Source organism: Taudactylus pleione, unplaced genomic scaffold, assembly GCF_031769625.1.
Source record: "Taudactylus pleione unplaced genomic scaffold, aTauple2 ptg000380l, whole genome shotgun sequence".
Classification (NCBI taxonomy): Eukaryota; Metazoa; Chordata; class Amphibia; order Anura; family Myobatrachidae; genus Taudactylus; species Taudactylus pleione.
This window is the reverse complement of record NW_028284781.1, coordinates 6,352,014-6,365,657: the sequence shown is the minus strand read 5'-3', so window position 1 is coordinate 6,365,657 and position 13,644 is coordinate 6,352,014. Positions and strand designations below refer to the sequence as shown.

Sequence of the window (13,644 nt, the reverse complement as noted above, 5' to 3'; positions counted from 1 at the left end):
TTGGGCCCTCCCACCCACCCTTATGTTGTATAAACAGGACATGCACACTTTAACAAACCAATCATTTCAGCGCCAGGGTCTGCCACACAACTGTGGCTGAAATGATTGGTTCGTTTGGGCCCCCACAAAACAAGCTGGCAATTAATCTGTCCCTGCACAAACTGGCTCTACGGAGGCAAGAAGTCGTCCTCATCCTCCTCATCCACAGATTCCTCACCCTCTTCAGTGTTATGTACATCCTCATCCTCACAGAGTATTAATTCGTCCCTGCTGGAACCACAGGTCCCTCTGTACGTTCTGGAGGCTGGTCTCCCTGGAAGAGTTGATCATTCATTTTATGAACATCATCTTCTCCACATTTTGTGGAAGCAACCTCCTACGCCTTTCGCTAACAAGGTTCCCGGCTGCACTAAACACTCTTTCGGAGTACACACTGGAGGGGGGGCAACTCAGGTAAAGTAGAGCCAGTTTGTACAGGGACCTCCAAATTGCTTCTTTTTCCTGCCAGTACAGGTACGGACTGTCTGACATGCCTACTTGGATGCTGTCACCGATGTAATCCTTTAACAGACAGACGCACGCTTGTCCCTGCTGCTTTGAGGATTCAAGTGCGGCTACAGCCCACACAATTCACAAAGACAGAAAAAAAAAAAAGAATATTTTTATTGTTTGTGGAGCACACTTTGAGGGTTACACCACCCTCTAACAGACAGACGCACGCTTGTCGCTGCTGCTTTGAGGATGCAAGTGCGGCTACAGCCCACACAATTCACAAAGACAGAAAAAAGAAGAATATTTTTATTCTTTGTGTAGCACACTTTGAGGGTGTCACCACCCTTTAACAGACAGACGCACGCTTGTCGCTGCTGCTTTAAGGATGCAGGTGCGGCTACAGCCCACACATTTCACAAAGACCGAAAAAAAAAGAACAATATTTTAATTGTTTGTGTAGCACACTTTGAGGGTGTCACCACCCTTTAACAGACAGACGCACGCTTGTCGCTGCTGCTTTAAGGATGCAGGTGCGGCTACAGCCCACACAATTCACAAAGACAGAAAAAAGAAGAATATTTTTATTGTTTGTGTAGCACACTTTGAGGGTGTCACCACCCTTTAACAGACAGACGCACGCTTGTCGCTGCTGCTTTGAGGATGCAAGTGCGGCTACATCGCACACAAGTCACAAACACATTAAAAAAATAGTTTTTTATTTTTTGGAGCACTTCGTGAGTTACACCACCCTTTAACAGACAGACGCACGCTTGTCGCTGCTGCTTTAAGGATGCAGGTGCGGCTACAGCCCACACAATTCACAAAGACAGAAAAAAGAAGAAGAATATTTTTATTGTTTGTGTAGCACACTTTGAGGGTGTCACCACCCTTTAACAGACAGACGCACGCTTGTCGCTGCTGCTTTGAGGATGCAAGTGTGGCTACATCGCACACAAGTCACAAACACATTAAAAAAAAATTTTTGATTTTTTTGGAGCACTTTGAGAGTTACACCACCCTTTAACAGACAGACGCACGCTTGTCGCTGCTGCTTTGAGGATGCAAGTGCGGCTACAGCCCACACAATTCACAAAGACAGAAAAAAAAGAACAATATTTTAATTGTTTGTGTAGCACACTTTGAGGGTGTCACCACCCTTTAACAGACAGACGCACGCTTGTCGCTGCTGCTTTAAGGATGCAGGTGCGGCTACAGCCCACACATTTCACAAAGACAGAAAAAAAAAGAACAATATTTTAATTGTTTGTGTAGCACACTTTGAGGGTGTCACCACCCTTTAACAGACAGACGCACGCTTGTCGCTGCTGCTTTGAGGATGCAGGTGGAATCTAGACGGGATTTGGAACCGAGGACACACTACCTCCATCAATTGTCTAAATCCCACTGCACTAATGTCGGATACCGGACGCACGTCTAACACCAACATAGCAGTCAAGGCCTCAGTTATACGTTTTGCTTCAGGATGACTGCTGTCGTACTTCATCCTCATCGCTAGGGACTGTTGGAGGGTCAATTGTTTAGTAAAAGTAGTGATGTTCCTACTTCCTCTCTGGGATGATGAACAACTCCCAGCAGCAGCAACAGCACTAGTAGGAAGTGGTTCTTGATCTTTCCCTATTTTATTTTTATCAGAGAAAGTTTGGTCCTCCATTTATGTTATATTGATATATATACGTGCGGCTAAAGCGCACACAAACACAGAAAATATTTTTTTATTTTTGCTGGTGAGTAGTGCACTTTGTGGGTTACACCACCCTTTAAGAAATGAGCCAGCCGGCTCTTTACTTATGGGACACAGGCGCACGCTTGGCGCTGCTCCTTTGTTGATGCACGTGCAGCCACAGTGCACACAAGTCACAAACACAGAAAATATATATTTTTTTGGTTTGGAGTGTACTTTGGGGGTTACAGAACCCTTTAACGGTCAAGCCAGCCGGCCCTTTACTTATGACACAGGCGCACGCTTGGCACTACTTTGTTGATGCACGTGCGGCTACTGCGCACACAATTCACAAACACAGAAAATAATTTTTTTTTTGGTTTGGACTGGAGTGTACTTTCGGGGGTTACAGCACCCTTTAACGGTCAAGCCAGCCGGCCCTTTACTTATGACACAGGCGCACACTTGGCACTACTTTGTTGATGCACGTGCGGCTACTGCGCACACAATTCACAAACACAGAAAATAATTTTTTTTTTGGTTTGGACTGGAGTGTACTTTCGGGGGTTACAGCACCCTTAACGGTCAAGCCAGCCGGCCCTTTACTTATGACACAGGCGCACGCTTGGCACTACTTTGTTGATGCACGTGCGGCTACTGCGCACACAATTCACAAACACAGAAAATAATTTTTTTTTTGGTTTGGACTGGAGTGTACTTTCGGGGGTTACAGCACCCTTAACGGTCAAGCCAGCCGGCCCTTTACTTATGACACAGGCGCACGCTTGGCACTACTTTGTTGATGCACGTGCGGCTACTGCGCACACAATTCACAAACACAGAAAATAATTTTTTTTTGGTTTGGACTGGAGTGTACTTTCGGGGGTTACAGCACCCTTAACGGTCAAGCCAGCCGGCCCTTTACTTATGACACAGGCGCACGCTTGGCACTACTTTGTTGATGCACGTGCGGCTACTGCGCACACAATTCACAAACACAGAAAATAATTTTTTTTTTGGTTTGGACTGGAGTGTACTTTCGGGGGTTACAGCACCCTTAACGGTCAAGCCAGCCGGCCCTTTACTTATGACACAGGCGCACGCTTGGCACTACTTTGTTGATGCACGTGCGGCTACTGCGCACACAATTCACAAACACAGAAAATATATTATATTTTTAGCACTTGGGGGGAGCACCCCTGATGGACAGAGCACCCCCTGGACAACACTACAGCACCTCTTTAGGACTGGGACACTGCACAGGACTTTGGAGTGGACACAGCCCCTATGGAGAACTGACTGCACAACACAGTCCAGCCAGCCCCTATGGACTTTGAAGTAGTGGACACAGCCCCTATTAACAACAGCAGCACAGCACAACACAGCCAGCCCCTATGGACTTTGAAGTAGTGGACAACAGCAGCACTACACTACACTACACAGCCCTAACTCCCACCCTCCCTCTTCACTGTCCACAGCCGAGTGAGAAAATGGCGCCGACGTGGGTACCTTATATAGGTTCCAAAACCCGCGAGACTCGGAAGGCGGGAAGATGACGTTTTGCCTCGATTTCAGAATCCGAGTCAGGCGGGAAAAGTCGAGCCTGACTCGGATCGGACTCGGATCGGGGGGGCTCGGGGGGGTTCGGATTTCAGAAATCCGAACCCGCTCACCCCTAATTGTTACTATCGGATTGAGTATAAACATGGTCCTGTAGTCTGTAAAGTAGCTGAATATCATGTAGGTCTAGTGTTTGCGGATTTTACAGAAGCACAATACAGAATGCCATTACCTGGGCTGACGTCTAAGGGCAATGTCAAAGGGACATTTTAGACCACAGCTGTTTTCTGACTAGGAAATACAGGACTGTGAGTGCGGAAACATTATGGTGTAACAGTGGTCCTTATTCACTTTCATGGTATGCTGACTGATACTGCTTTTATACCTACATTCCGGGTCAGACCCGGAGCTTGGAACAGGGTTCCAAACCAGATCAGACCCGGAATTTACCCGGTCAGGATATTCCAGGAGTCGGCGCCGTTCACACCGGAGACGGGTCTGCAGTGATCCGGCTTTTCCGGCGTTGAAGTGGATGCTTGGAGATGATGTCATCTCCAAGCGCCACTGAGGCCGGCCAATCGGCAGGCATGCAGCACGATCCAGGTCATCATGACCCAGATCGCGCTGGTTACACTGCAGAGTTTCATGGGTCATTCCCGTGTAAAACCCTGCAAGTTACATCAGTTGGATTGCCGGGTCACTCCACCTGGGAATTCAACCCTGTCCCCTTTTACACCAAGGAGCTACCCGGGTTAACCCTGCAATAACCCGGGTTTTAGCTCTGGTGTAAAAGGGGTATGAGTGTATCCTCACTTTAAAACGCCAAAATTCATGGTCTGGAAATTGCAGTGTTCTACAATGTTCACCTGATATTAATCTGCATTTCTTTTTCATTTTAACATAATAGTCATAATGTAGCCTAGGTTCAATCAGCTGATATGATGGGAGCACAGCATTGTATCCTATTGTGCATGACTTGGACAATGTTGGAAGTGTTGGGGTACTGATCTGGGCATGTGTATTGTGTGGGCCAGCATTATACAGGGAAAAGTAATTTCTCTGGGCCTAATTCAGAGATGTACAAAAACCCAATGTTTACGCACAATCGCCGATTTTTTTAGATCTGCGCGTGCACAGAAGCCGCATTGATTGAAATGCTGCTGATGTTTGGGGGCGGCGAAAGGAAACGTTACGGAATGTTGGCCCCCTTTTTCTGGGTGTGCCGAAGTTGTGATTTTGCCGGACATCCCGAGTAACCTGAGAGTTACACAGATGTCCGATGGTCACATCCTGAGAGTCCGATGTCCGATGGTCACATCCTGAGAGTCCGATGGTCACATCCTGAGAGTCCGATGTCCGATGGTCATGCAGATGATCCAATGCTTCCTCTGCGGGTTTTGCATATTTTAGCGCTGCCACTTGGTACAAAGATACAGCAGCAGTGCTAAGTGCATCCATCTCTGAATCAGGCCCTCTGTGAGTGTGTCTGGTGTATAATGTATTGTACATAGGATATTTCCATACATTGTCATTTTCTCCAATAAAAAATAACCAAACATTTAACATCTGTTCCTAATTACTAGATATTCATATAGATCAGAACCTGGCCAACCTGTGGCTCTCCAACTGTTGTGAAACTACAAGTCCCAGCGTGCCCTGCCATAGTTTTAGCATTCCCTAATAGCGAAACTGTGGCAGGGCATGCTGGGACTTGTAGTTTCACAACAGCTGGGGAGCCACAGTTTGGCCAGGCCTGATATACAGTAGTTACTAACTTGCATTGTATATTGTGTATCAGAATCATGTACAGTTTTCCTGACATTTCTGCCGTCTGTCCAGGTTTGGTCACCAAACGTTGAACTACAGACTTTTCTATGATGGGAAGCACTTTGTGGGGGAGAAGAGATTTGAGTCAATACATGACTTGGTAACTGATGGCCTTATAACCTTGTACATAGAGACTAAAGCTGCGGAGTACATTGCAAAAATGACAACCAACCCCATTTATGAACATGTTGGATACACATCCTTACTAAAAGAGAAAGTTAACAGGAGGCTGAGCAGAACAAAGAGCGAATCAAAGAAAGCTCAGGTGCCTACTGAGGGAAATACCTCTGTGGAAAAGGTGAGCAGTGACATTTTTGTTTTCAGTAATGAGAAGTAACTGCAGGGGAATTCCTAGCTGTAAGTAGTTGTAGCCGGCATCCTTTGGGCCTGATTCTGAGTGACACACAAAAGCGAATGCAGCAGCATGTATTAGTGGTTGGTGTGTTTATGCAAAGTGCATACAATCGCCTTCCCTTGTGTACATCTGTGCGCCCGAATGTGCAAGGACTGAGACACCCACTTTTAGTTTCTATGCACGCTGCAATACCGATTGGTGTGTCCTGATACACCCCCATTGGTCGCACCATCGGAAATTGCACCAGCCCTGTGGCAGGAGCAGTTTCTCCGTCTGACCACAACCTCCTATGCCTGCGGCTGTGTGTCTGGGAACTCAGCTACTTGCATTGACACGCCAGTGACACTCCCATACCACGCCCACTGAAAAGCCCATTGGTGCATGCACTAGTAGCCAACTCCCAGTCACCGCCCAGGAACGCCCATCACTTTTCTGCCACCTCTCTGATACAGTGTGTCCTGGTCGCAGCAGCACCATCTATGTGCGTACGCTTTGTGTGATGCATGCATCAGAGGTTTTTGTGCATGTGCAGCTGCAAATAATCACTCAACTACATGAACCCTCGGCATTGCGAGTGACTCAGAATCAGGTCCTGTGTCATGAGGAGTATAGATAGGCAGGCAGTGATGCTTGTAGTTACTGAGAAGATGTTTGGGGTTCATTGTTTTTTTTTTTTTTTTATTAATTTTATTCATTCAAAGAGCCTAGTAAATGTTTTGTAACTCAGATAGTTCAAAAATAAGTGAATGAAAATATAAACACACACAAAACTTCCAATAAGAACTTGGTTTGTTTCACATCAGTTTCAATGTCCAAGAGTTCAGATGCATTAATGTTTGTCACAGTGTAATGGAGCTCTTTGGGACCTAGGAGGAGATGTACAGTATCAAACCTCGTAAAGAGAAAAAGGTAGTGAAGTTGCCCATAGCAACCAATCAAAATATAACTGTGATTTTATAAACTGTGCCAGACAAATGATAGGTAGAAGCTGATTGGGTGCTTCAGCTGTGAGCTAGGCTTTCTGTCACTCAGGGAAAAGACTAATCTCGGCGCCCCGCCCCAGTAGATAGAAGTCACCCTCAAAATATATGACTTTTATATGATGCAGACAGTATTAGTGACCGCCATATAATGCAGACAACATTAATGACCGCCATATAGTACAGACAGCATTTGTGACCTCCATATAATACTTGTTATGCTGGGCATACACAGCCAGATAAAATGTCTGTCAGACCGACAGACATTTTATGTGGCAGCCTGCCAGCCGCAGATGTCGCCGGCATACACTGTGAGAGAAATCTCACAGTGTATCAGCCCGACATCCGCGCTCCGCCCCCGGGGGAAGAGCATTACCCTGTTCCTTCCGTAGGAAGGAACACAGGAAATGTCTGTCTGTCGGCCGCGCTGGGCATACACTGCCCGATGCGGCCGACAGTTTACCGGGTAAATATCGCATCGGACGGGCATGCTGGACAATCCTGCATGCCCGACCGAGCAATACTTAATCCTCGGTCACCCGCACACACGCTACAATTATCGGGGCGATCCGCCGATATTAGGCGGATCGCCCCAATAATTGTAGCCTGTATGGCCAGCATTAGGCACAGGCCGGTCGGCCATCAGCTCATCCCCAATGCTCTCCAATCTTATCCCCCGTCTCTCCAGCCTCATAACACTCTGCATCTCTCAGCCTTATCCCACACTGTGGACCTCATTCAGAGTCGGTCGTTGCGGCCGCACGGTCATACGCCACCGATGTTCGCTGAACTGCGCATGCGTAAAAGTTCGCAATGCATGTGCGCAAACTTGCTGCTACGATCAGAAATTTCTCTCTCCTTTTACACAGCCAGGTCGGTAGTTTGAGTGACAGATTGAGGCGTTTGTGGGTGGTAACAGGGGAAGGTGCTTGAAAACGGAGGAGTGGAGATCCGAACGCAGGCGTGCCTAATTATGCGAACAGCGTTTTATGGGAGTGCGTAATTAACAAAGTAGCGTCATGGCACATGTGACATGGGAGGTTTTTACACTGACATGATCGTAGAGCTTAAGAGAGGGTATGGTCAACCTTAAGCTCTACGACCAGTTCCGATGGTTCCCGATGGTCTCGATTAATCCTTATATGCCCGGAAATGACGTGTAATGCGTATGAGAAGGGGGCGTATTTTTTGTCTTCCGGCCGCTTCCTCCCCTTGGTCGGCCAGCTACCGATCCGAACTTAGGGACACAACTTGCGAGGGAATCATTTGCATATCCGGCCCCTTTTCCCGTACGACCGTGCGGCCGCAACGACCAACTCTGAATGAGGTCCTGTGTGTCACAGCCAGTCTACCTGAACTTTGGCTTGGCTTTAATTCCCTGACCTTTGCTTATAGCCCACCTTGGATTACCCTGACCATTATCCTGTGTTTTGATTTGGTACTTTATCTGTCTGACCTTTTCCAAACCGGATTCCCTGACATTCCTTATTGGCATCTGTCTTACATGCCGGGCATGCAGGGAACTTGGGCAAGGGTTCTACAACCTGTGTGTCATTGGCAGCGAAGTCCATACTCCCTTGCAGCTGTCTTGGTTGAACTGAGCACCAATCGTATTTAACAGTGTAGAATCCTCACTTTCCTACTGTTAGAAAGTCTGATGTACAGATATGACTGATAAGCATAGAAAGAAATGCTAAATACAGAGAAATCTATTTGGTAAGAATTGCAGGAAAGCATATACAAGCCAGAACAGTAAATATATCTGAAAGTAGACCATATGTACATACTTTCATAAACTCTTCTCTGGGAGAAGCCAGACATTAGGTGACAACTGACGGGGACAGGGACAAATTATAGACTATTACTTATTAGCAGACTGCATAAAATGAGTGTAGAAATACAGACATTCTGTAAATCCATAAGCAGAGCATGCCCAGACAATTGCTGCATGTTCTTCAACTCAAATCAAGTAACCGTTATCTTTATTACAAGTGCCAGCAACCTTTTGTATGTTCTCCCTCAGTGCTTGGAGTGTTGATGTGATTTAGTTATACTTGACTTAAGGAAGTAACACGGGTCATGGATTTCACAGGCAATTTGAGTTCATGTTTCTCCGACCTTCTTTGGCAAACAAATTAGCGAGTACTTCAGTCACGGGAGATCTTCACCTCCCTTTGGGCAGGTTTATGTCACTGTGTCACTGAGGTAATATAATGAGTAAAAGCACATGAGATGATAATGTAAAGACGGTTAGGCCTGCAGGATGAGTTGTTGTAAAATATATCTACTGTAGGAATTCATGCATTAGATAGTACTGCATGAACGTCTGACTCCAGTAGCCGGGTCCCATTTCTGCTAAAGTTACCAGGCGATATAGATACTTATAAAGTAAATAGGGTTATGAACTATCTGGGCCTCCATATTAATATTGTAATAAGCCACCTATAAACTATAGCACTTCACAGACCGTATATATATATTACAACATAAAATCCATGGAACAGTCCTAAGTTTAAAGTGCTGAGAGATGCATTGCCTAGTGGAATGGAGCTGCAGTAAGGCAAAATTGATGATTGGTCGGACAGATTAAGCGGGAGATGTAGCAAGCCTTGGAGAGAGACTAACCAATCAGCTTCTATGTGTCATTTTACAAACTGTGCTAGAAAAATGACATAAGCTGATTAGTTGGTACTTTATCTCAATAATGGGAGAAGCTGTATAGCTCCCAAAGTGAAGTTGGTAGAATGTATTGGCCCTTCTCCACAGGGATTCTGCACCATTTATCAATCAGACCATTACTACTCACACATTACCAGTGTAAAGGTGCCTGCACACATTAAGCTCAGGAGTGTCATGTTTGGAGTTCAGGACACTATATAGCGACTCCAGGCATAAAAGCCTATGCTGCATGCACATCCTGGTGATTTCCTCTTTGCTAGTCATTTGTGCAGTCATCTGTCTTACTATAGGTATGTGGCCAACTCATGGGCCAAGTTGTTGCACTTATGTTTCCATCGAGTCTCTGACCTACTATTAGAATCTGCTATTATACGATAGCAGCTCTTCTCTGTCTCTTGCACTAAACTCCAGCAGCTGGTCACAGTCTAGTGCAGAAAATAAAACTGACCTTTATCAGGCAACCATAGAGGGGGAGGAGAGTTCAAGGTGATCCTATATATAGATAACACACCTGAGCTCTAATTAGGACCAGCGCTAGGAGACAAGCAAAGACAAAATCCCAAGACCCCAAGTCAAAAGAGGGTCCTCAAGCTTTTTTTTTTTTTTTTTGCTATAAGGAAACACTGTTATCAGCAGCTCTTGTTGCTGGGTGATCCTTTTCACCACTGATATTACTCCCACCCAACAGCGGAACAATTGTCATACAGTTCCAATGCTGGCTGGTAGTAGCTCAGGTTCCTGTTCTACAATGAATTCTGATTGGTTGTGAGTGGGACCCAGCATATTTGTAACCTGTCATAATGTGAGTACCTCGGCAGCTTGCCTAGCAAGCCTTTTACTGAACCAGAGCTGAACCAGGAAGCTGCTGTGCAGGCTAATAGTCAGCTTTGGCATACCTCCCAAATCTCCCAAGATTACAGGAAGCTGTCCCATGTTCCCGCAATCAGGATTTAGATACCGAATTTCGGTAAATTGGGAGGAATTTGCATTAAAGCACCATAAAAATTGTGTTTTTATGTGCAAAAGCAGGGACGTGGCCATAGCCACTATGACACGTTCACACCCCTAGTATGTTGTAGCCCTCCTCCCATCCCAAATTACCATTGGCTGATGTTGAGAGTCATAGAATGGCATTGGTTAATTGGACATAGAGTATATCACAGTATGTCTCCATTAGATACTGATGTCTTTGTAGGTATGATCTGCAGCAGTAGTCTAAAACTTTAACTTTCTAATGCAGCAATGTATCTTCTCTTCCACTGCATTTGAGAACAAAGGACGTGGTTAAAATATAACAAAAATGGGGCCTGTGCATTGTTTATTGTTACAAAAGGGGCTGGCAATGTGACTTAGAATTGGGTTGTGTAATATATATGGCAATAAGGCATGTAAAATGGCACTTGTTACTGTAGCCACTGTTTCAGCATTCACCGTGATTTGGACCCAATATGTTTTCTGCTAAGAATTACATAATATATTAAGAATGAATATATTAATGTTAAATCACTCTTTTTAACTATATACCGGATGTTAAACATTGGTGGCATTGGTAGTGAATATATAGGCAGGATGCACTTAATTAAGTAACAAACCTACATTTATATATTGTATTTCAATAATAAAGTCCAGAAAGTGCTCTTAACTATTTCCTTTACACTTCACTTTTCTTATTATAGCGGTGCCTTGGGGTGGCTTAGCTGGGCTAGTTTGGGGGTGTCCTGCGCTCTGAATTTGAACCCTAGTATGTTAGGGACCTACCCTAAAGAGGTTACCTGGATATGGTGGGTAGGCCCATAACCTTGGCCAAGATTATGCCACAAACCTCTACTTACTGCAAAAATGTATTTATTTATATATAATCAGTTAATTTGGAGTTGTGCATACAAATAAACTGCACATTGAGACTGCCTGTAGTGTACCCAAATGTACAAAATAATCACTGCAGTTATTCTCCATTTGCTTCAGGCATATCAATAGGTTTGTACCCTTGAGTCATGGCAGTGGCGGAAGTAGAGAGTGGTGGGCCCAGGTGCAAGAATATGCTTTGGGCCCCACTATGCAGTGCCCCATGTAGTGGTACCCCTATGCAGTGCCCCCAGTATTGCCCCTTATATAGTGCCCCCAATAGCAGTCCCCACTATGCAGTACCCTCAGTATGAGTACCCCCAGTAGTATTCCCCCTATGTGCAGCACCCCCAGTAGTAGTCCCCGCTATGTGCAGTGCCCCTAGTAGTAGTCCCCCCTATGTGCAGCACCCCCAGTAGTAGTCCACGCTATGTGCAGCACCCCCAGTAGTAGTTCCCCCTGTGTGCAGTGCCCCCAGTAGTAGTCCACGCTATGTGCAGCACCCCCAGTAGTAGTCCCCCCTGTGTGCACTGCCCCCAGTAGTAGCCCCCGCTATGTGCAGTGCCCCCAGTAGTAATCCCCGATATGTGCAGTGACCCCAGTAGTAGTCCCCGCTATATGCAGTGCCCCCAATAGTAGTCCCCCCTATGTGCAGCACCCCCAGTAGTAGTCCCACCTATGTGCAGTGCCCCCAGTAGTAGTCCCCCCTATGTGCAGTGCCCCCAGTGGTAGTTCTCCCTACGTGCAGTGCCTCCAGTAGTGACCACCCTAGGTGCACTGCCCCTAGTAGTAGTCCCCGCTATGCGCGCTTCCCCCAGTATTAGTTCCCCCTATGTGCGCTGCCCCCAGTAGTAGTACTCCCTATGTGCAATGCCCCAGTAGTAACCCCCCTAGGTGCACTGCCCCCAGTAGTAGTCCCCCCTAGGTGCACTGCCCCCAGTAGGAGTCCCCCCTATGTGCAGTGCCCCTAGTAGTAGTACTCCCTATGTGCAGTGCCCCAATAGTAGTCCCCGCTATGTGCAGTGCCCCCAATAGCAGTCCACCCTATGTGCAGTGCCCCCAGTAGTAGTCCCCGCTAGGTGCAGTGCCCCCAGTAGTAGTCCCCGCTATGTGCAGTGCCCCCAGTAGTAGTCCCCGCTATGTGCAGTGCCCCCAATAGCAGTCCACCCTATGTGCAGTGCCCCCAGTAGTAGTCCCCCCTATGTGCAGTGCCCCCAATAGTAGTCCCTGCTATGTGCAGTGCCCCCAGTAGTAGTCCCCGCTATGTGCAGTGCCCCCAATAGTAGTCCCCCCTATGTGAAGTGCCCCCAGTAGTAGTCCCCCCTAGGTGCACTGCCCCCAGTAGGAGTCCCCCCTATGTGCAGTGCCCCTAGTAGTAGTACTCCCTATGTGCAGTGCCCCAGTAGTAGTCCCCCCTATGTGCAGTGCCCCCAGTAGTAACCACCCTAAGTGCACTGCCCCCAGTAGTAGTCCCCCCTATGTTCTGTGCCCCCAGTAGTAGTCCCCGCTAGGTGCAGTGCCCCCAGTAGTAGTCCCCGCTATGTGCAGTGCCCCCAGTAGTAGTCCCCGCTATGTGCAGTGCCCCCAATAGCAGTCCACCCTATGTGCAGTGCCCCCAGTAGTAGTCCCCCCTATGTGCAGTGCCCCCAATAGTAGTCCCTGCTATGTGCAGTGCCCCTAGTAGTAGTCCCCGCTATGTGCAGTGCCCCCAATAGTAGTCCCCCCTATGTGAAGTGCCCCCAGTAGTAGTCCCCCCTATGTGCAGTGCCCCCAGTAGCAGTCCACGCTATGTGCTGCACCCCCAGTAGTAGTCCCCCCTATGTGCAGTGCCCCCAGTAGTAGTCCCCCCTATGTGCAGTGCCCCCAGTAGTAGTCCCCCTTATGTTCTGTGCCCCCAGTAGTAGTCCCCGCTAGGTGCAGTGCCCCCAGTAGTAGTCCCCGCTATGTGCAGTGCCCCCAGTAGTAGTCCCCGCTATGTGCAGTGCCCCCAATAGCAGTCCACCCTATGTGCAGTGCCCCCAGTAGTAGTTCCCCCTATGTGCAGTGCCCCCAATAGTAGTCCCTGCTATGTGCAGTGCCCCTAGTAGTAGTCCCCGCTATGTGCAGTGCCCCCAATAGTAGTCCCCCCTATGTGAAGTGCCCCCAGTAGTAGTCCCCCCTATGTGCAGTGCCCCCAGTAGCAGTCCACGCTATGTGCTGCACCCCCAGTAGTAGTCCCCCCTATG

General features: G+C 47.4%; 1 protein-coding gene across 1 annotated transcript in view; it reads left to right on the top strand.

The window, feature by feature from the left end:
* The first annotated feature begins 5,626 nt into the window (after positions 1–5,626).
* The window catches only part of CHN2 (chimerin 2), a 183,285-nt gene continuing 175,267 nt past the window's right edge, over positions 5,627–13,644 (top strand). Inside the window, exon 1 of the mRNA XM_088445461.1 lies at positions 5,627–5,858. Within this exon, the coding sequence (XP_088301587.1) occupies positions 5,721–5,858 (138 nt within the window). The 5' untranslated portion in view covers positions 5,627–5,720. The remainder of the gene's footprint in view (positions 5,859–13,644) is intronic.